The sequence below is a fragment of the Antennarius striatus genome, chromosome 3 (genome assembly GCF_040054535.1).
Source record: "Antennarius striatus isolate MH-2024 chromosome 3, ASM4005453v1, whole genome shotgun sequence".
NCBI classification, from domain to species: Eukaryota; Metazoa; Chordata; class Actinopteri; order Lophiiformes; family Antennariidae; genus Antennarius; species Antennarius striatus.
In genome coordinates, this window is record NC_090778.1 from 13,620,372 (window position 1) to 13,641,840 (window position 21,469).

General features: G+C 38.2%; 3 protein-coding genes across 3 annotated transcripts; all 3 read right to left on the reverse strand.

The window, feature by feature from the left end:
* Positions 1 to 573: 573 nt before the first annotated feature.
* On the reverse strand, positions 574 to 6,771 carry mfsd10 (major facilitator superfamily domain containing 10). The gene is made up of 13 exons (XM_068311117.1): positions 6,706 to 6,771; positions 5,037 to 5,222; positions 4,092 to 4,188; positions 3,878 to 3,981; positions 3,517 to 3,675; positions 3,086 to 3,277; positions 2,652 to 2,745; positions 2,432 to 2,543; positions 2,237 to 2,345; positions 2,031 to 2,121; positions 1,799 to 1,846; positions 1,606 to 1,695; positions 574 to 1,408 (listed from the first exon to the last, which is right to left on the reverse strand). Exons 2-13 carry the CDS (start codon positions 5,187 to 5,189, stop codon positions 1,305 to 1,307), a joined length of 1,353 nt encoding a protein of 450 aa, XP_068167218.1. The 5' UTR covers positions 5,190 to 5,222; positions 6,706 to 6,771; the 3' UTR covers positions 574 to 1,304.
* Positions 6,772 to 7,092: 321 nt separating this feature from the next.
* Positions 7,093 to 13,168, reverse strand: LOC137593224 (RE1-silencing transcription factor-like). Its single transcript, XM_068311895.1, has 6 exons — positions 12,162 to 13,168; positions 11,826 to 12,051; positions 11,315 to 11,457; positions 10,989 to 11,212; positions 8,361 to 9,441; positions 7,093 to 7,837 (listed from the first exon to the last, which is right to left on the reverse strand). Exons 1-6 carry the CDS (start codon positions 12,286 to 12,288, stop codon positions 7,728 to 7,730), a joined length of 1,911 nt encoding a protein of 636 aa, XP_068167996.1. The 5' UTR covers positions 12,289 to 13,168; the 3' UTR covers positions 7,093 to 7,727.
* A 1,049-nt stretch (positions 13,169 to 14,217) lies between these two features.
* Positions 14,218 to 20,237, reverse strand: LOC137592536 (zinc finger protein 462-like). Its single transcript, XM_068310801.1, has 3 exons — positions 15,624 to 20,237; positions 15,251 to 15,537; positions 14,218 to 14,918 (listed from the first exon to the last, which is right to left on the reverse strand). Exons 1-3 carry the CDS (start codon positions 20,235 to 20,237, stop codon positions 14,792 to 14,794), a joined length of 5,028 nt encoding a protein of 1,675 aa, XP_068166902.1. The 3' UTR covers positions 14,218 to 14,791.
* Positions 20,238 to 21,469: the final 1,232 nt, after the last annotated feature.

Here is a 21,469-nt window from a genome sequence, read left to right on the forward strand (position 1 = left end):
TAGCGTGGATTGGAACCTCCCTCCACCTGAGTGGGATCACTGATACCGGACTGGAGTTTAAAGCACAAGTGGCTGGTCTCAAGTTTAGACTTTTTGAAGTTCGTTAGACATAATGATTTTCAGACAGTTGCCATTATTAAAATGTTTTTCACAAGTTATTGATATGGCCATTATCAGGATTTACGCTTTGTTTTCCCATTCAGTCATGAGACCGCACGCCTTGTATAAATTGCTCGTCAGAACTCAGCATGACAATGAGGAGTTCGCAGTGACATCCTGAGGCACACGTCCTAACAAATAAAGGCAAACGCGTATGGGAATATAAATTCTGCGAGTTCATTTTGGAACAAAAGTGTGCCATTTTTTTTTACTGTATCTACCTGTCCATATATAAGCTTTAAAATACTATTGTGTGTTCAAGTCAAATCGACGCATGTGTATTAGCGTATCTCAGTATTTTAATCCTGATAATAATATTCAAACGAATGCAGCATTAAATACACTATTTCAACAAAAAGCCCTCTTTCAACTTAATTTCGATTTACATTTAAGGTACTTTCAGTTTATACTGTATATTCAAAGGATATTTCTTGCAATATTCAGTCTTGCACTCATGCATTATTATTATGCATGGATCATATGGAATATTGAAGTGAGGGTTAATTTATGTTTTCATCCAATGTGTTAATCTAAAAGAAAAAAAATCAATACAGTGTATATTTGTGGGTAAAATATGTGTAAAATTTAGTAAATATTAATGCTGAATGACAGAATACCTCAAAACTTACTGAATTTCAGAAAATGATTCACAAGACTAAAGAAAAATTAGCTGAATACAATTTTATAATAGCTTCCACAAAAAGATTAGTTTCTCATTATTCTTTTTTTTTTTTTTTTTTACAAGACAGCAGACTATGTTAATTTCTGGAGTTAAAATGCAAAGATAAATGCTACCATATAATACAATATCTGAGTGATTGATAAAATACATTTTAATGTGACATCTACTGTATGTCTCACAGGCAAATTTATCACTTACAACCCAACCAAACCCACACATCAGACAATGTGCATGTGTCTGCATATGAACATTATTTTCACTTATTTCTCATTTGTGTCATAATGTCCATCTGTTTGGCACTTGCATCATCTTATTGCATTATTTTGTTGAATGGAATGATCTTTAGGTAACAGTACAATATACACATCATTAAAAAAGGTTCATGTTTGTTGTACTGTCATATGTAAACATATCATTCAAAACTAGGCAATAGAAAAATGTGTCTTTCAAGTCATTGCATCTCTCATTCCTCCTTTAGCCTCTTGGCTGTCCTCAGAAAAGTCAGAGGGACAATAAAACAGGCTGATGTGAGGAAGAAACAGGTCTGAGCTCCAGCCATCCAGTAAACTGTGAAAAAAAAAAACCATACACACAAGTATAAGATAAAATAAGCACAAATTTCCAAGAAGAGGTATCGCATCACAGCCTTCAAATGTACTGTATTCTCTAAACTACGTCAGCAGTTTTAATCTGCTGACTGTTAGATTTAAAAACTGCTAACAGATTGCAGATTTGTTGCCTTTACTGCCCTTTGTCTTTCTTACCTGAGGATGCCACGACTGGCCCCATCGCTCTGGCCAGAGCACCTAAACTACGCAGAATCCCCATCACTGTACCCTTCTGATTGGCCGAGCCTAGAGGAATATTCACAGTACATAATCAGCAACACTTTGTATGTCACAGTATAAAATCAACAGGGTTCGTATTTCCACGAATAAGAATGAATAAGATGTTCACCGTGGTCAGAAACAAGTGTTGACAGGCATGGAATTACTACTGCAGCTGCTGTAAGAAATAGAACGGCATAAAATGTAAGCACTGAATACATTTAGCTGAATATAAATTCACAAGGAAAAAGTATATTCATACTATACTTTTTATATAATAGTGGAGTATTACATCACAAGTGCTTAAATGATTGTACAATTAGATTTACATGACTTAACATGATAGAGTAAAACGAGCTCACCAAACGAGTATAACAGCAAGCCCATGTAGAGCATTGTTACATTCCAGGACAGCCCGATGAGAACAAATGCTGGAATTAATACTGCGATTGCCTAAAAATAGGAAATACGTAATTAGAAAGGAGACAGTTGTGTTGTGGTGCATTCTGCCTCTTTAAGAGTACGTCATCATAAAGCTTTCAGCCGTGTAAAAAAAAGGTGCACCTACCATACTAACGGCCCTGATTTGCTGCCCAGGTTTTATCCTGCGAGCATAACCCCCCTGGATCAAGGCCATGACGACACCAGTGAAGAAGAACATCTTTCCCTGCTGCATACTAATGAAAGAAAAATCAGTTTTCTCCTCCTGAGTGTTTACAGAAGCTGGTGGAGTATATACACAACTTTATCTCTGGCTTTATACCTCGTAAAATGGAAGCGCTGGTGAGTCAGAAAACTCAGTGTGAACTCCAGACCAGAGAAGAGGAAGAGGTAGCAGAAATAAACCAGACCCAACACTTGAAGTTTCTGCATTTCTGGAAAAGGCAATTACTACATGGCTTACTGTGCAACGGTTCAGTCATGTATTACATCCGGGTCAAATGGGTCTACCCTTATCCCACAGAGAGGACCTCACAACTCACTTTCTTTTGCGGGTGGATCTTTTGTTCTTGTAACAGCTGAAAAATGGAACAAAGATAATGGGTTCAGAAGATCCCTGAACCCTGAAGAAGAACCCTAGAATGAAACAAGAACACATCTGTTTATGAGATTTGTATTATTGGTTTTAAAACCCCTACTGACCCATCGTCCACCCATTCAGGTCTGTTCACACTTAATGCCTCAGAAGCTCTCTTCTGAGAGGGAATCTACAGACTGGTAACTCCCTCACTCTTCCCTAAAATTCAAATCACTTGCTATCTTTAATATTATTTATGAATTTGCTGACATTCCCAGTATAGCTCTGACCACCGAATGGTAGGTCCAAAATACCAGTGAACTTCACTGGCTGAAGAAAACCTTTGCCTTTCAGGATTATTGTATGAGTCTGTGTGTGTGAGCTGCTGATGAAGTCAACCTTGGCATTCTTTGAGAGCGTCTCTGGCAGCATGAACCAAATGAAAAGTAGATCAGCAGTGCTGAAGCCAAATGCAAGCAAAGCCGGGGTTTGGTAGAAGACGTTTCCTGTTGACTTGTAGCTGGTGGCTAGGTAGGCACCCATCAGAGGACCCACGGTGAAGCCCAAGGAGAAGGCAACGCCGATCATAGCCTTGTGATGATAAAATTAGATGTACAGTTTCTTCAATATGTGAGATACTTATTTAAAGGTCTTCTCAATGCCAATTCACACAAGAATACACTCACCTATTAGCAACATTATGTACAGTAAAAGTTACCTAAACCTTTAGCAGAGCCTTCAACTAAAGAATAAGTCAACTTCCTGCTACAATTGGAACATGCATCCAACATCATCATGGTGTTTTACGGCAAAAGAAAGTCTGTGCCTACCATTCCTCGGTTCCGTGCTTTTGGGCAAGTCAGGTCAGCCACGATGGCGGTGCAGAGGGTGACATTGCTCTTGCAAATGCCCCCAATTACCCGAAACAAAAGGAACATGCTGAAGCTCCGGGAAACTGCCCAGACGGCGTAAGAGGACATCATCCCTAACTGGATCATAAGGCACGACTTAGACTTGAAGAATTCAGGCTGCATGGATTTATGTACAAGAAGACTGACAACTCTATGCTTACCATTAGTAATTCTAACACTCTTGCTACTTTAGGAATGGTTTTGAATAAGGACAAATACAGGGGTCTAAACTGTAACATCCAAAAAATGAACGGAATATGTTTTATATGTTGTTACTCACTGTAACAAGAATGAGCATGGGTCGTCTGCCATACTTGTCAGAGAGAGCCCCAGTTAAAGGAGACAACAGGAATTGAAGCAGAGAAAACAACGAACCAATCAGACCTGGTGGGGAAAATGAGGAACAGGCAAATGAATCTATCTTTGCATTGTTAAAAAATCTATGATTCATTGCAACCTGAAGCTGTGTTCAATGTGAAGTCAATCCAACAAACCTCCAAACAGAACACTGTTGTATTTCCTTTCCATAGGAATCCCCACGGCTTCCCTGAACCAGCCCACAACACTCTGCAGGAACTCGTATACAACATCCTGTACGAGGAAGAAGGAAGGAATATTTGGGACAAAACAAATAAAAAACGGGAGGTCTATTTAGCATGAGTCAGCACACACAGGCAGATGAGTGCACAGCCCACGTCTGCCAAACTTATCACTCATGAGTTGGTTATGGTTTTCATGAGAGACATTCTTTGCACACAGCCTTCTTTGTTCCATAGATGGGACAGACTATGTGCATCAAACTCTGCACACTCTAAGTCCAATACTTCCTGTTGTCTTTTTATTAGCCTTTCATTTATTTCTACACTTGAGAGGTTTAATTTAATGAGAAGGCTGATGTGTATTTCCAACACAGAATATCTGACACACATATTGTACAAAATTTTCCAGTGATTCAAATTCATGAAAATTAAGGTCCAAGTGATTATTTCTGCAGCTAATGAAAAGTCAAATGAAACTTTACTCTCTCAAGTGTGTGTGTATATATACTGTGTATATATATATATATATATATATATATATATATATATATATATATATCCTATACACACCTCCTGAGTGTAACATATATATTTATACACATACAGTATATACATGTATAATAAACTTGTAGCTTCTAACTTTTGACTCTGACAGTTATAGTGTAAGTAATTTACATATATAAGTAATTTGAATTACTAATACTTTTAAACAGTTTATATTTAAAGTGTGTGTGTATATATATATATATATATATATATATATATATATATATATATATATTATGCATGTACTTTATTACCTGTATGATATGCACCTGGATGTATCCTGTCAATTAGGCTTCGACATACTTTACTGATCTGGGAAAATTACTTATCAACTTAAATGTAAACAAAACTAACCCCTGTTTGTGCATAATGGTCCAAAATTGATGGCAGCAGAGGAAGAATGAGCGTAAATCCCAGCAGGTCTACTAGCAGGAGAAGAAACACACTGTTTATAACTTTTGAAGAGAAGGAGCTGCCTTCCTCTGCAGATTTGTTGACATCTGGCATTTCTTTAGTTGATATATGGCCTCTCGACTGTTTCTGTATGTAAACAAAACACAAATGAAAAATGTGAGCAGAGAAGCATTAAAAAGAAATAGTTTGGCAGTATATAAATATTGTAGTGGCAATAATCAATGTAATCTAGTCGTATAATAGTGAACAATGTTTACAGTACATTAAACTGGCTGGTAAGACAGATTTTTAGTTTACAGGAAAAAGCACAGGTTAAACATTAGGGCGGGACCTCAATGACAACAGTTTGCTTTTAAAGAGGTGTGGTTTCCAAATAACTTCCTTGATAGTTTTCTGTAAGGAAATAGGACATTTGGCTTTAATAGGACAAATAAAGAAAAAGTCATTCTTATAAAAGTGTAGCTGACATTTTTATATTTCATCACATTTCCTGCTCTATTTAAACCACAGTAAATACACAAGACATGATCAAAGTATAATGATATGTGATAAATTTAGTTATTTAACATTAAGGATTAGCTATATTTATTTTATATTACAGTACATTGAGTTACATTTAGTTGCATTTACTAGTTCCATCTGACCTTTCCAGGATAGCCATTATGCTGATGTGGCTCTTGGTGAAAATTAGTTTAGAATATACAAAATGGGGCGTTAATCCAAACAATAGGATAATATTATGCGGTGTATTCTGCGAACAAAGGAATTCAGAGGGCCAGTTCTTCTAGTTCATGTACGGCCATTTACTACCACTGCAGATATCCCTGCAATAAATAACAAAACCTTCTAAGTCAACGTAGTAAAGTATGAATGAAGTTCTTTCCAAAGGAAACATAAACTACACATAAGCAGAAGCTCAAGCCTACATATCCCAATAAAGCTTCCGTACTTCTTGAACTCAAAGAGGCTCATGTTCTTAAATCACTGTGTACCTGACACTATACTGTGGACTAATCAGCAAACTTGAAAAACATTTGTTTCAAACTTGTAGCTTCTAACTTTTTACTCTGACAATTAATTATGGTGTAAGTAATTTACATATATAAGTAATTTTAATTACTACTAATACTTTTAAAGTTTCTATATACAGTATATATATATATATATATATATATATATATATATATATATATACAGTATATATATATATATATATATATATATATATATATATATATATATAATTGGTATACACACACACACACACACACACACACACACACACACACACACACACACACACAATTTGTCTGTTTGTAAAACACATTAACTGTACAACCAGAACTATAAATTCCCACATTAATCTGATCGTGAACAGAATAACATCCACACTAAATACCAGATGTTTACAAGTGGAATTAGTTCAGGATGATCTTCTCAAACGTTTCCTACAAGTCGCTGCTTCCGCAGACTGTATTATTCCAAATTTTACAGCATCACCTCTTCTCCAAAATGCCGCTGCGAAATTAAACCCATGTCACACTTTTGTTCAAATGGCGTTCTAACCTTCGACTCGAAAATCAAATCATAGATCAAATCAAAGACTTACTAGCGACGTACAATCCTACTTTCTGTCTCATCAGCCCATTGAGTAAACACCAGGAAGCAGAGTCCTCTTACGTTTGGATGCCAATGTGTCGTAACCAATGAGGAGTAAAATGTTGCCTTCATGTGCTACTCCTAAACTCGTTTTTTTCTCAATTCAGCTATTCGGGTGCATCCACGATAGTATGTTGTGTTCCGGCGTTGTAAGTACTGTACTGATTCACAGTTCATGAAACTAAAACCTGCTTATGAGAATAAAAAGTTTATGCACCTAAAGCCGATATGGAAACCAGCACACCCACATATTCAGTTTTGACTTGTATGACGAATTAAGTAGAACATCAATATTCACTGCATTGAACACAGCGGAAAGAGACTCTCATAAGCAGAATACTAGTTTATTTACAAAATGTATAGTGACAAGGTAACAAATCAAACGTTTTTACATTTCACACCCAACTGGAAGCAGTCGCAGATGTACTCATCGCTGAAGTAGTTTATTTGCCCGTAAGAACGAAATCTACATATTGTTAAAATGTCCAACAGACTTGAATGTAGCACTATTGTTTCCACAGCGAAGTGGATCAGGTCTCCGCATTGAACTATTAGAATAATTGTTCATGACAAGAACACTTTCATATAAGCATGAGATATTTCAATGTTGGAATTTTATCGTTTTCCCTCTAATTAACATTTTCACAGATTAAGAATATTCATTCGTGTTGTCAAACTAATTCAAAAATCTTAATGAAATATGTAACCTTTCATATTGTAACTTTTTGATGTTGCATCTTACACCACAAAAAGTAACAGTACATTCAACAGCTTAATCATTAAAAAAAATACCATAAAACAAGTTTTAAAAAGCACAGAACATGAAAAAAAAAATCAGAGTTAGAATGTGTTAGAAATGTCCTTCTCATTACGAGAAGACAGTTACTAAAAAACCCCAAAACAAACTAAACAAAATCCTATTTTTAAAAAAAGTGGAAAGCATCGGTCTTGTCCAGCACATGAAGAAAAATTTTACATCCCATGTCGAATGATGTGACGTTCAAGTTCAGCACTGTTCAGGAGTTTTCGCCCACAATACTGACAAGTAAACCGATTGCCCTCTGCAGTCACTCCGTCTGTAACTGAGAGAAAGGACAGATTATCTTACGCTGGTGTTCCAAACCCACAGTGATATACATTAGAAAAGTAACATGGTCACGTCACCCAGTACGACTATTCACATGTTCAAATAACAGAAACTAGATTTTGACAAGTCTTATTTAACCATTTGAATTTGTTACTGCAAAAGTTGAAACAAGGTAGATCAGAGAAAAACAACCTCACCATTGTATCACCATGTGTGAACTATTCCAACTAATGAGATCCTTGTGGTGATTTCAAGATAAAGAAAAGAAAGCCGACAGAAATAACAAAGTCTTTCACAGACTTTTCTTCTGACAAATGAAACATTTTAAGGTTTAGTATAGAACATTCGAAAATGCCCCCTTTCCACAATTAGATTTTTTTTTAAAAATCAATATAGATTGCTGTGGAGTTATAGGACACAGCTTTCATCAAAGTCAGTGGGTGTCTTCAAAATGTTGCTCCTTAACCTTTACTATGTTTCTTAATAATGTAATTCAGATCTACTGTGACCCATCTTACCTAAAGCTTCTTTCATCCTGTCAGTCTCTTGATGTTCCAGATGTGAGCCCTGGTTCTTATCATCCTCAGTGATCACCTTGTCTTGCTCCTGCTTTTGCTCAAGATGATCATCCTGATCTTCAGCCTCAGAACCACTGAGTGAGTACAGTTCTTCATTCAGACATTCAGTCTTGAGTTCCGGTATTTCACAATGACCAACTCCTTCGTCCAGGGAGTTTTTCTGAGTTTGCAGTTTCTCTTTGCAGTCAACAGGAGACGTGCCCAAGATCCCCTCATGGTTCAACTTAGGTTGTCTACACGTGGGGCCAATGTTCTCCTCTATTTTAACCGTTTTGTCACAATCTGACTTTTTGCAAACCATGAGAATGTTTTCCTCCTCATCCAGCTGCAGGACCTGACCTAGTATATTATCTTCTCTTTTGTCATCAATGTTCAAACTTCTATGCTCTACCACCCTAAGGTGGAGCTTGTGGTCTTGTGGTTCTTCAGAAAATGTATCAGATGCTGCTGAGATTCCTTTTGCTGTTTCCTCAGGTTGTGGCGTGAATGTTACTCTGCTGACATCCCTCCCTCTCACCTCATGTCGGGCTGGGTTCTCACTCATCTGCATATCTTTCTCTGGAGAACTGCAATCCTCAAACTTGATAACTGCATTATTCCCTTCAGAATAATGCTTTTCCGATACATTATCTCTCCCATTTCCTCTTGCTGCATCTGGCAGGAACAAAGTCTCCGCTTGTTCTGGTTGGCCCTGATCCAGGTTTATTTGTACCATTGTTTTTTTTTGTTCTTTTTTGGCAGAGTTTTCTCCATTTCTGCTCTTGCCAACCTGACCTTTCCGAAGTACTTCCTTTAACTTTGTAATAACATTCTCCCTGATGTAATTTTCTGCCAGGCACTCAGATTGTGTCTTCTGCGGAAAGTCATCTAAGTCTGTAACAGACTCCTTTACAACATCACCGCGGTCAATTGGGTGGTCGTTAACAGACAGAAGTTCCTCTTCCTGTTCTGGCTTCCTGTCGACCCTTGCCTCATGCTGATCGAGGTTGATCTGACCCACAAGTTCATGATTCCTTAGAACCTGCACAAAACAGAAATATATGGAGATCAAACTTAACATTTGCATGCCTGTATAGCCTGGAGGTGAGCGCTAAAAACAGTCAGAGGACATGTTCACAGAGGTAAAAGGCAAACCTGTGTCCCTTCTGTGTGGAGAAAGTTTGGCTGTAATGAAAGAATATAATCTAAGAAGGCCCCATCAAACGTCTCAAAAACACAAATAGACATGATTTTTATTTGAAAAGTTCGGTTTTGTCTGTGTGCCTGTTGAAAAATGTGTTTTTTGCTTTATTTATTTAATCATTTAATGATATACACCTCTGGGTGCAATAGGCTATGTGCAATCTTTTCAATATATTTTAATAAATATTGAACCAGTCCGGTCCTCGGCTTAAAGTAAGTTTGGTTTTCTGGCCCTATGTGTATTTGAATTTGACATCCCTGCAATACATGAACAGTGGTGTCGTAGTATGCTGCTGTTCTCCTTCATATCCAAGGCATTTTGAATGCAGAGAAGAGATGAGCCTGTATTAGCGGAGATGTATGCAACAAAAATGCTTAGCTAATGTTTTTATCAGACAACTTATCTGAAAATGTAAGAATCAAGTATCTAAGTAATTAAATTGTCATGCATAGAAAGTTATCACATATGGTACAGCCTTCAGGTTTTAGATATACGTTGGGTTTTTAACCTGGTGTTTCTTCAGGTAAGATGAGTTGTCCTGTTCTTAAAAGCCCAAACCACACACATACTGGACACATTTCTACAAGAATCACTTCGAGGTAAAACAGGAAAACCTTGGAGAAAGGTCATGCAAACATATAGTGGTGTGGCTTTGTGCTGTGTACTTTAAAAACTCATATCTACTTAATGAAAAACAATCTAAATACTTTAATTATTATGCGTAGCTAAATGCTGCTGGATCTACATACTTGCCGTGCAAGTGAGGGTTACACGCTAAGTGTGTCAAACTATGTTTTTGCTGTTGATGTGATTCTACCTGGCCTGACCAATTCATTTGTAGCCCTGCAAGACACAGCCAGGACACAGGCAACCTCTACGTGGCTGAGCATACATACTGTATTTGGTACACCAGAAAATATGCAAACTACAGTACCTTTATACTTTACTATATACATACATGCATGAATCATATATGCGTGCTGTTCAAAGAAATAATAGTCTATATCTCATTGTCTACAGGCATAAAATATGGAAAACAGCAACAACAACACCAAAAACCTTCCACATTATCTTATATCTATTAATTAAGTACATATTGTATCATATTGCTGCTTCATGGCAGTTGTAGCTACGCAGTAATCGTTAGAACTCATTTCAAAAGTGAAACAGTCACAGAAGGGAGATAACGGGATTCTGTTTGTTAGAGCTATATTTTATGATACTGTGCTCTGATTTTAAAAATGTTGAAATTAACAAAATTTTATTTTTACAATTTTTACACCATGAAACAAACATTTGCATGACTTCCATTAGTTTTCCAAATTTGAAGTCAGCTTCTACTGAATTTCGATGGTACAGAGAGCAGCTAAGCTTAAAATCCTTACCTGGTGCTTATCACTCAAGTGTGCCTCTAATGTGCTCAGATGAGTGCAGTCGAAGTAGCACAGCCGGCACTTGTAGGGTCTGATTTCATCATGTTTCATCATGTGCAAGCGCAGGTTTTCAGGACTGCCACTTGTGAAAGTGCATTTGTGACAACGGAAGACGAGGCCTTGAAGGTAACGTGATAGCTTTGGGCGACGCACCTCCATCGGCACAACGCGTTCCTCTGAAGAAAAAAACACACAACAGCAACAAAACTGAATAGAAGTCAACCAATTAGGCTATCAATTGGTGGGAACACTAAATCCAGGTGGAGCACCTGACGTACCGCGATGCAAGACGATGTGATCGATCATGTTATTCTTGTTCTTGGTCTGGTACAGGCAGAACGGGCACTGGAGGTCTTTCTCATGAGTGGGCTCTGACGGGCAAGTCAGGTGACCCATCTCCATGTGCATTTCAAGGGTTTTCCTGGTTAGGGAAAGAGTGACCAGAATCTATGTCAGCTACAAAGTAATGAAAACCTGCTGCCCAAGATATCCCTAATAAAAGGATCATATTAAATGACGAGACGGCCAACTCAATAAGTTATTATAACATTGCATCATGAATGTAAAGAATCAAAATCCTCATTCTCCCAAACTACTGAATAAAACTTTGCTTCCTGTGGGACCATTTTCAGAAGGTTTTCCTTTGCAAGGAAATAATATTTGGGTTTATGCTTTCTGTTGGATCTAATATGATTATTACGACATCTAAATATTATCAGCATGCTTTGCTCTAAATGAATGACCACATTTAATAAATCTTTTATCAACAGAAGAAAATATTCACCTCACCTTAAACCAGTGAAAAAGTTGCAGTCCTTACACCTGAGGATCTTCTTTCCGTGGCGGTTCATGTAGTGTCGTCGCATACTAGAGAGGTGTCCAGTGGTGAAATTGCAGACTTCACAGTGCAGCAGACTGCTCTCCATTTCCACATTTGACACGGCACCAGCTTGTGCCATGGAACTGTATTGATTCAATTGTCTCTGCACATCTGGGTGCTCCAAGTACAGGGATTCTGTGTAAGTACAATAAATCACAATCTTAAAAGTTCCCAATGAAAAAGTTGTATGTATTACAGATCCGGACAGTCGCATATATGGTATGAAAGAAAAAAACATGACTTGCTTTCAGACATGTAAGGTTTTTCATCATATTCATTCAAACTGCTCAATTCCTCTGATGAATTATGGGGCTCATCATTGGCTCCCTGGTTTTTATACTCATCTGTGTTGTCAGAGTCAGCAGGATCCATAATAATTTCTGGGCGTTCATCAGCATCAGCGACATGGAAAGAAAGACAGAACAGTTGCAATATCAAAGGCACCCGTATTAAATAAAAACCCAATTATCAGAGTGTAGGCTGAACTCTACAGACTGACAAACTGGCAAATTTTCAAAATCTGAATATTTTATCCTGCTAACATAAAATAAAACATTAAGTGATCTGACTTAGGTTAAACCAGCCAATGTGAATATCATAAGAAATGAATAATCCCAAGGGCGTCACAGTGGCACAGTGCGTAGCGCTGTGTCCGCACAGTGAGGCGGTTCCGGGTTCGAGTCCCGCTCTGTGCGGAGTTTGCATGTTCTTCCCATGTCTGTATGGGTTCTCTCCGGGTTCTCCGGCTTCCTCACACCTCCAAATATACAGTATGTGCTTCAGGTTAATTGGCCAGTCCAAATTGACCGTAGGTGTGAGTGTGAGCGTGCATGGTCTTTTGTCTTTGTGTGGTTTCGTCGCACCCGGAGTTTGCCTCGCCTCACGCCCTAAGACAGCTGGGATAGGCTCCAGCTCGCTGTGACCCGCTACAGCGGATAAGGTGGTTCGGAAGATGAATGAATGAATGATAGCATCCACCTATCTATCAATCGATTATCTATATTTCATCATCTAACTGTTCATAGCGGGACAGAGCATCTTATTATTGTGGGGTTGGCCTCGCAAATGCTCTTCATACGTAAAGGTATTGATTCATTTTATAAAACTGGATTATATTTTATGGAGATGTCCGTGTAGGTTCTCAGTCAGAATAGAAAATATTTTCTGGCTTGCCTGTGATGAACTCCGGCTGCTCTGTCTGAAAACTCTAAAGAACTCTTGAGTGGTGGCAAATCTGCCAGTGAACACTGTCTGAGTCTGAACACTGTCTATAAATTTTATTAAAAACACATTTCACTTATGTGAACATTCACAATTAAGCTCAGTAAAATTACTTTAGTTAGTTGTTACTGCAAAAATACTCAGGTTTAAGGAAAGTCACAATTTACGGAAAAATAAGTGTTACAATTATTGAAGGAAATTCAATAAAAGTACACACTTTTTCATCAACGTGATTAAGGGGTAAAGGGAGGCCGTTCGATGGTCCTAATTCCAGACTTTACCAAAGAACACTTTTCACCTGGTTGAACAGCCTCTCCCAGGAGGAGGTGATGCCAAATGAGGATAACTTGATAATCCACTTTTTAATAAAGTAAATATGGGCTTAATAAAATATCTATCTATCTAAACTTTGGTATACAGTGGACCAGCTACTCAAGACAACCGTTTTCTTCACAGCCACTGATGTTTTCTTTTTATATATCAAGTATTTACTGTCCCTGATTGGATGCCCACCCACACAATGTGAGTGCGACCAGACTAGCTGAAGACCAAACATTACCAATCAGTGACAATAATAAATGGGTGGAAAATACTCTTCAAAGGTTATTGTTATTGTATGCTGGACCGTATTAAACAGTACACAACGTAAAGCAAGTGGTGATAAACTGACATTTCCAGTTACCGCTGACACCAGGGCAAGGAAACACAACAGCAGGGAAGACGCTGACTCTGTGTGAGATCACATGTGTGAACACTATTGTTTTTTGTCCTTGTGTCACCGTCATGAACTACCTTTAAGGGACCCGGACCATTAAATCACAGAAATGCGTACGTTTCTGTCAAGTCAGCACAAATTGTTCTGCTTTCCCTGTTACAAAATCCCCTGTTGAAGGAGTCCCTTGAATGGTCAGTCGTTGATGGCATGTTATCCTCTTTCTTACTGGAATACTGCTTAAATGTGTACTAAAAAATATATATATTTGTGTCATTTATGCTTTTAGACGAAACGGTATAATGACTGAGAGATGACATTTCACAAGCACACACAGGAACTTTATGACAAAAACAAAAGACGGACCGACAAAGAGATCCTTATCAACCTGGAATTATAAGTTATATCAGTGTATGTTAAGTACATTAGAAATTAGATTCCCTAATAATATTTGCTGCTTCAAATTAACTGGTTCAATGGTTCAAAGGTTACAACAGGTTTGTCAGTAATGCTGGTGTTGAAGTCTATGTAGATTTATACAAAGAGGTATATTTAATATTAAGACAAAAATGTTCTCCTTTCTGCATTTTCCTTTTGGGGTTTGCCACAGCTGATTATCTTCTTTCAATAACTTCCGTTTTCTGTATCTTCTTAGTATTTAGACATACCAGATATAAATAGGGTGGACCTTTCATAAAGACATTTAAGCTTACCAAAACACAGCCTAATGAGAAAACAAAACTGCAGCCTTTAAAATGAACACATTTCATTGATTGGTATATTTGTATGGGTCAGTTTTAGCTATATATGGGTAATAACTGGGTGGTTTTGAGTTTAGTTGACAAACTTCAAAGAACAGAACCTTAGCCTAAAAATCTTTTGATAATTCACTATGTCTGCTGGTGAGAGAGCATATGAAGCACCTTCATATTCAAATTCAATTTACTCACTTTGATGATTTTTCATAAAGTGATTAATCCACAGGGCCATGACAGTCGTCTTATATAAGCACAAGTTACAGCGGAAAGGCCGCAGGGTCCCATCTCTGAAGCGGACGTATTTCTTAATCCTGTTGACATAAAAATAAAAGAGGGATGCTCACAGCTGAAGACTGAAGTGACATTAATTTGTTTTATGTTTCTCATAACATTCTTGACCACTCTTGAACAAAGTGCTCATGCTGCATTGACAGTAGAATGATTAACTTGGTGACTTTGTTTAGAATGACTTGTAAAATACATCATTAAGCAATATTATCCTTATTTTTTTAAATAGCTAAACTATGTCAAACTATACAATATCAGTGTCAAACCAAACTATACAACTATGCAATGCTAAACTATAACTGACTGGCAGTTCTGGACCTAGTTTCTAACTCCAGTCAATAAAGCTTCTTCTTACTTCTGTTTTAATCCTGAGGTAGACCGATTGTTCTGATTCTTGATAGTCGCCATGGCTGCATGACTAGACTCATGTGAACGTAAACCTGCAAGTGACTTCAATGTCTTCCCACAATGTTTGCAGAGGAATTTGTCTTTCTTTGACTCCAGGCATGACTGCTCCAGATCAGTGGGTTTTGAAGGTGATGACCGATGACTCTGTGGCACACTCAAGGTTTCTGATGTCTCCTTTGACTTGGCTTGCTCCTCCACAGTTTCTAAACTTGGCAGTTCTTCTTGGCCACAGATCTGAAATTTAAAGTGACAAATAACACATTTTACACATAGATGTATCACTACAGCTGCAAATTGTTCTATTTGAACAGTGAACTTACCTTGATGGTTTTATGCTCTGTTTTTCCAATAACAACCAAGGCCCTGTTCTTTGCAACCGTTGCTCTCCGTCTCTCTTTCTCACGGTGGCAATTCAGATGATAATGCAGTTTTCTAATTCCATATAACTTTTTGTTCTCGCAAAGGGAGCATTTGTAAAGCCCAGTGGTTTTCTTGGAAGGTTGTGATAACACAATAAAGTCCAATTTGAAATCTGAGCAATGAAAAGTATTATAATGGTCAATAAGCTTCTGGTATGAGTCGAACTTTAAGTCTGGACACAATTTACACTTGACCCGTACCATTTCCACAGGCTGGTTTATGATTCTCTTGTTTTTAAATTTGTTATACTTCTCTAGCAGCTTGGAAGCAGAAAGTGAATCCAATTTGTGAGCGTTTTTGTAATGAGTATGCAAATATTTTCGACACGATCCTTCATAGTTACACATGGTGCACTTAAACAGCACTTTATCATCCTGGCCTGGTGGGATGCTTGCTTGACATGTCTCAGCAGAAGTGGTGCTCACTGTCGGCATTTTAGTTTTTATAGAGACAGCTTCTAATTCTGAGTCCTGGTAGCCATATGCAGGTTTCACTTCAGCTTCAGCTGAACATTTGGATGCCATTCCTTCAGCCTGTTGATGGTCCCGATAGCAGTGGATTTTCAGTTTCTTCGATGATGCATGGATTTGTAGGCATATTTCACAAGCATAACCTCCTAGATTAGAACCTGTTCCAACAGTATACCCAGACATGTTGGATAATTGGATGTCAACCGTTTGAAGTTCATCAGCCCGGACTACAATTTTTGGATGCTTCATTTGGAAGTGGGTGAGGGTACCATGGTAACTCACATTGACATAACAGCAGCTTGGACACTTATAGAACATTTTTTTGTCTTCTCTTGTTGTACAATTAGATTCACATACATTAGAACTGATTTCTGCTTGATGAAATACTGCTTTTTTAGGAACTGCGGCGGCTGTCTTCTTCTTGGCCAGTTTGCAAGATGATGCATAGTACTTTAAGAAGGCTTCCCTTCCGTGTTTCTTAGCATAATGCATTCCTAGACGATTTTTCTTGAAATAGAATTTGGGACACAGGGTGCACTTGTAGGAAAACTCCTCAGCCTTTGAAAGAAATTCATTGCTATGGTGAAACTGATAGTGCTGAGCAAGTTCAAACTTTGTGGTGCATTTATAAGAGCAGCACTGGCACGAAACCAAATTTGTTTTACTCAATGAGGAAGATTTGGATAGTGAGATTTTGTTGTGTGTCTTGAGTTTTTTTCTACTCACGGCTGATGGTTCAGGAACTGGTTTGGGCTTCTGTGGTAGTGTTCTTGCCACGGTCCCATTATGGCCTTCCTTGCAGTGCATGGTTAGCTTCTCGGGCGTTGTGCAAATTTGTGGGCAGGTTTTACACATATAACCACGAATTCTCAGCCCCGTGCTTTTCATTTTGACACAATCCTCCAATCCTTGTAAATTAATTTCATCCACATAAAGACTGTCTACCATTTCTACGAGGCTTTGGTGCTTCATCTGGCAATGTCTGACAACTCCTTGATTGCTGGAATTTACATAGGTACAGTGGGGACAATTATAAACATGTACTTTTGTTTGGATTTGTAATCCTTCTTGTTGCTGTTCATCTAAATCTTCCAGTGAAGCTCCTTGGTGTTTAATTCCACAGTGAACACTCACACCATGTAGAGTGGGAAATACTGCAGAGCATTTTGCGCACTTGAACTTTTTTGAAGATATTGACTGACAAGATGAATCAGGCGATTTCTCAAATTCAATAGGAGCTTGGTAGGTGTCAAATGACGCAGGCAATTCCTTTTCAACTTGCGCGTGCCTACTTGCACTACGCTTTTTACTGCTGATGAGATAAAGGACTGAGCCATCTTCTTTCACAGACCAGGGATGGACAGAACGATAATGGTATGTGATACTTGAGATAGAACTACCTTTAAATGAACACGCTCTGCACATATAGGTTTTAGTTTCACTTTGTCCAGAACTTTGAGATGGTAAACTGTCACCAGTGTCCTCACTAACACCCTCAGTGTGCTTTTTTTGAGTTTTCTTCTTTTTGGAAGGTAATGCTTTGGGCCTGACATATAACTGAGTAGTCACATAATTAAGACTTCGTTTGCAATCTGGGTGTTGCTCCTGGTAGTGTTTAAAGACAACTGCTGCTTTTTTATGATAAAAGGCACACAACTCACAGTGAAACCCCACCATTAAAGTTCCTTGTTTTTGAGACAATGTTAAAACTGTTGCAACTAGGCGCTTTGACTTGTGGGCTTCTCGCATGTGCCTCTTCAAGAGACACGCATACTGGGTGTTGTATGGGCATTTAGGGCAACATAGAGGCCTTCGTGTTCTTGATGCTTTCGCAGATAATGTTCCAAGCGTCTTTGTCTTTAATTCTTTTTTTCCCAAGGATGTCGTAGTGTGTTTTTGGCTTCCTTTTTTTTTAAGGTGTGATTTCTTTATCTTTGAAAGAATCATTGCAGTATGCTTCCGGATATGTTCTGCATCAGTCACAAATCCATCGTGCCGCGCAGCGTAATGCCGCAAAACCGTATGGATTTCTCTGTGTCTATAGTTACAAAAATGGCAGAAAAATACATCTTTCTCACCCTTGCTAATAAGTGGAAGAGGTAGATGAGCAGAAAAGGAAACATGCTTTGCGTAAATTTTAGATTTTGTAATTTCATCACGAATCACGTATGTATACTCAACAACACTTTCCAACTTGATATCAATGCTGGGGTGGACTTTGGTTTGATGGTTCAACACTCCTTGTGCAGATGTATTTCCATAGTTACACTTTTGGCAGTAGAATAATTTTTCTGGAAAATTGTAGGGGTTTGCATCATTTCCTTCGTGTTCAACTTCCTTTTCAGTCTGTATGTCAAGTTGTTTAGAAATTTTAGAATCAAAAGATGTAGTTCTGGCTGAGACATCAGACTTTTTTTTAAACTTTTTCTGAGATTTTTTCTGCACATTAGCACTATACGATATTATAGCTTCAACACTGGTTGATACTTGTGCAGAATGTTTTGCGTTATGATGTCCTAGAACACCTTTTATTTTGGAACTCGAAAAATTGCAAAACTGGCAGTAAAACAAACAATTTGGCGAGTTCTCCATCTCAGTAGAAATTTCATCTACAGACTTGTGGTGTGACTTCTGTCTCTTTCTTCTGTTGGCACAAGATTCGTTTTCCGACACTCTGGGAGACTCTGAGTGAGTCTCGGAACAGTCCGGTGAGTGCTGAGGCAAAGAAATCTCATTTTGTGTTTTTTCTGTTTTCTTAAAAGAATCTGGGGGGGTCTTTCGAAGGGAAGATCTTTTTTTTGGTGGCACAAAGTTTGGACACTTATCCGGTATCATTTGCGACATTGTTTCCATAGCAACAGAAGCTGACTGTTTAATTTTGTCTATTGTGACTGCTACTTCAGGGTGGTGTCTCTTGTAATGAACATGCATAACTATAACTGATTTATGATTAAACTTGCAGCTGTTGCAATGATATATTCCACAGTGTTCTCCCTTGGAAGTAGGAGGTTGCAGGGACGATGCATTTTTGACTTCCTCACATGGTGTATGCACGCTCTTGTGATTAATCTCTTGTGATTTTTCTGCATTGGGCACATTTTCACAATTAATCAACTGTGAGTGTCCGTCTTGGGGTCTCATCCTGGAATATCTGCTGTACATTAAAGAATTATCCATTTTGTGTTTTGGGTGATTCTCCTTGTAATGTTCTTTCAATGGTGTCAATGTATCAGTGAAAAATTGACACAAAAAACATTTGTAAACTAAATAAAACTCATGTGATTGCATGGTGAAGATATTTGGAGCCCCTGGATGATTTTCACTGTAGTGTTTTTTAAGGGTAGCTGTGCTTAGAAATTCAACTGGGCACTCCAAGCAACGAAAGGTAGCACTCTGATCATTTGAATCCTGAATGTAGACAGCCCTAAATTTTATGTATGGATGGTCATTCTGATAATGAGCAGAAAGACGACTTATGGTCCCATCACTGTAGTCACAGTGCTTGCAATAATAAACATCTGGGCACTTCACATTTCCATGAAGATTAACCTTCTTTTTGTCTTCATTTTCATCACATTCAAAAGACAACTCTGTATTGCTCAATCGTTGGTGTGTAGTCCCATTTGCTTCCTCTAGGAGCTCCATGTCTTCTGTTTCTGACTTAATTTTTTTAGTGGGAGGACTTGTAGAGCTTTCATTGATGGACCTCTTGCCATTCATGTTTGGGTGTCTAAGATCAGGAATTCGAAGATGGTCATCTGGCAAAAAATTGTGATTTTCACATGCAGAGACATCAATCACAGGCTTTGCTGTCACTTTAAACACGCCACCTTTGGTTGGACTAGACTCAGATGGAGTCTTTTCCAAAATCAGTGTCTCTGTGGGGCCATCTAAAACTTCTGGGCTATCAAACAACTTCGTTGGCAGCATTCCATTTGATCCACGTGTTTCCTTAATGCATTTTTTGATGGCTTGCGATGGCTTATTGTAGCTTTCTGTGTCCTCTGAAGAGTTCAGTGTGAACTTAGTTGTTGAGGTAGGCATGGCTAAGAAAATACAGGAATTCATCTTTGAATGTGAATTTCCCTGGCGATGACAAATTTGGTTCTGTGAGCTGTCGGAATTCATCACACTTCCTATCACATTTTCTGATTTTAGTTGACACTGGGCCTCGTGCTCACTCACATTTCGGTGGTGGAATTCAAAGTTATCTCCCAAATTACTGTTATTGTTGTCAGTGCTAGCTTTGTCAGTCGCAGCTTTGTTGAAACCAGCTTCACTGAGAGCAACGTCTACACCAAAGCCATGATCCTCGGTAAAGTGCTCAAATAAGTAGACCTTGGATTTGAAGAGGAGTGTACAGTGTCTACACTGGATATTCTTGGGGGATTCTTGAGTGACAGCTTGATTGTATGTCATGTGACCAGAGGGAGAACTGTGCATTGAATCTGAGAAAATAAATAATAGGTACTGTTGAGTGGTTCATGCACTACAGAAAACAACACTTGGCATTGCTAGACAGATATTGATGCTAAATACCTTTTTGCATCTCGTTTTCCTCCATGAACCAAGAGCCTTACTTATAAAGACACCTGGAGGACTGAAAGTATGGTTTACATTACTACACAGTGCAGACCCAGCACCGTGTAACTCACTTTGTAAAACTCGTAAGTAAGGCACATCACTGAGGTTTTCTACAGATAAAAAACTTATTAACGACAGTAGGTTGGAAACAACTTATTAGTGGACTTCTCTCTGTACATATAGGTTAGCTATTGTTTCGTTCAAATGAACAATAAATAAGCGAAGTTCAGGCCTACTGCAATTTAAATTAACTCCGTAAAAACAGTCAAAATAAGTGAATTAATGTAATTTAGCAAAAAACACAGTGGTATCATGTACTCACATTTGTCGACAGCCACAGGAAAAGCTTTAATATACACTGTTTTGTATCATTGTTGTTGATAAGGTGAAGAGACCACTGATTTCCGCCATTTTTCCCGCGAGTGCACCGCTATATGGTTCGTTCTTCCGCTGCAACAATGGAATGATTCAAGTAGAATACTACTTCCTCCAAATCTCTCTTGGCCTTCAAAATAAAATTCTTACGCTCGCTTCATCGTGTCATTCACAAAAGCGCACTCTATTCCGCTAACTTTGCGATTTGCTACACTTGAAAATTAAAATAACTTAATTCTTGGATAAATCAATGTCTTCTATGTCTTTGGAACTCTTGTTCTAACTCGTTCATATAAACACTGGTCTTTATGCCTAGT

Bases quoted from the DNA above. Each gene is read 5' to 3' on its own strand.
- mfsd10 (XM_068311117.1), bottom strand. From the start codon at position 5,189: ATGCCAGATGTCAACAAATCTGCAGAGGAAGGCAGCTCCTTCTCTTCA. The intron at 4,189-5,036 runs GTTAGTTTTGTT...TTCCTCGTACAG, and splicing joins ACCATTATGCACAAACAGGG to GATGTTGTATACGAGTTCCT. The intron at 1,696-1,798 runs GTGAACATCTTA...ATATTCCTCTAG, and splicing joins AACACTTGTTTCTGACCACG to GCTCGGCCAATCAGAAGGGT.
- LOC137593224 (XM_068311895.1), bottom strand. From the start codon at position 12,288: ATGGATCCTGCTGACTCTGACAACACAGATGAGTATAAAAACCAGGGA. The intron at 12,052-12,161 runs GCAAGTCATGTT...GTACTTACACAG, and splicing joins AAAACCTTACATGTCTGAAA to AATCCCTGTACTTGGAGCAC. The intron at 7,838-8,360 runs GTAAGATGGGTC...CCTTTCTCTCAG, and splicing joins CAGGATGAAAGAAGCTTTAG to TTACAGACGGAGTGACTGCA.
- LOC137592536 (XM_068310801.1), bottom strand. From the start codon at position 20,237: ATGCCTACCTCAACAACTAAGTTCACACTGAACTCTTCAGAGGACACA. The intron at 15,538-15,623 runs GTAAGTTCACTG...TTTAAATTTCAG, and splicing joins CAGAGCATAAAACCATCAAG to ATCTGTGGCCAAGAAGAACT. The intron at 14,919-15,250 runs GTAAGAAGAAGC...TTATGTCAACAG, and splicing joins ACCTCAGGATTAAAACAGAA to GATTAAGAAATACGTCCGCT.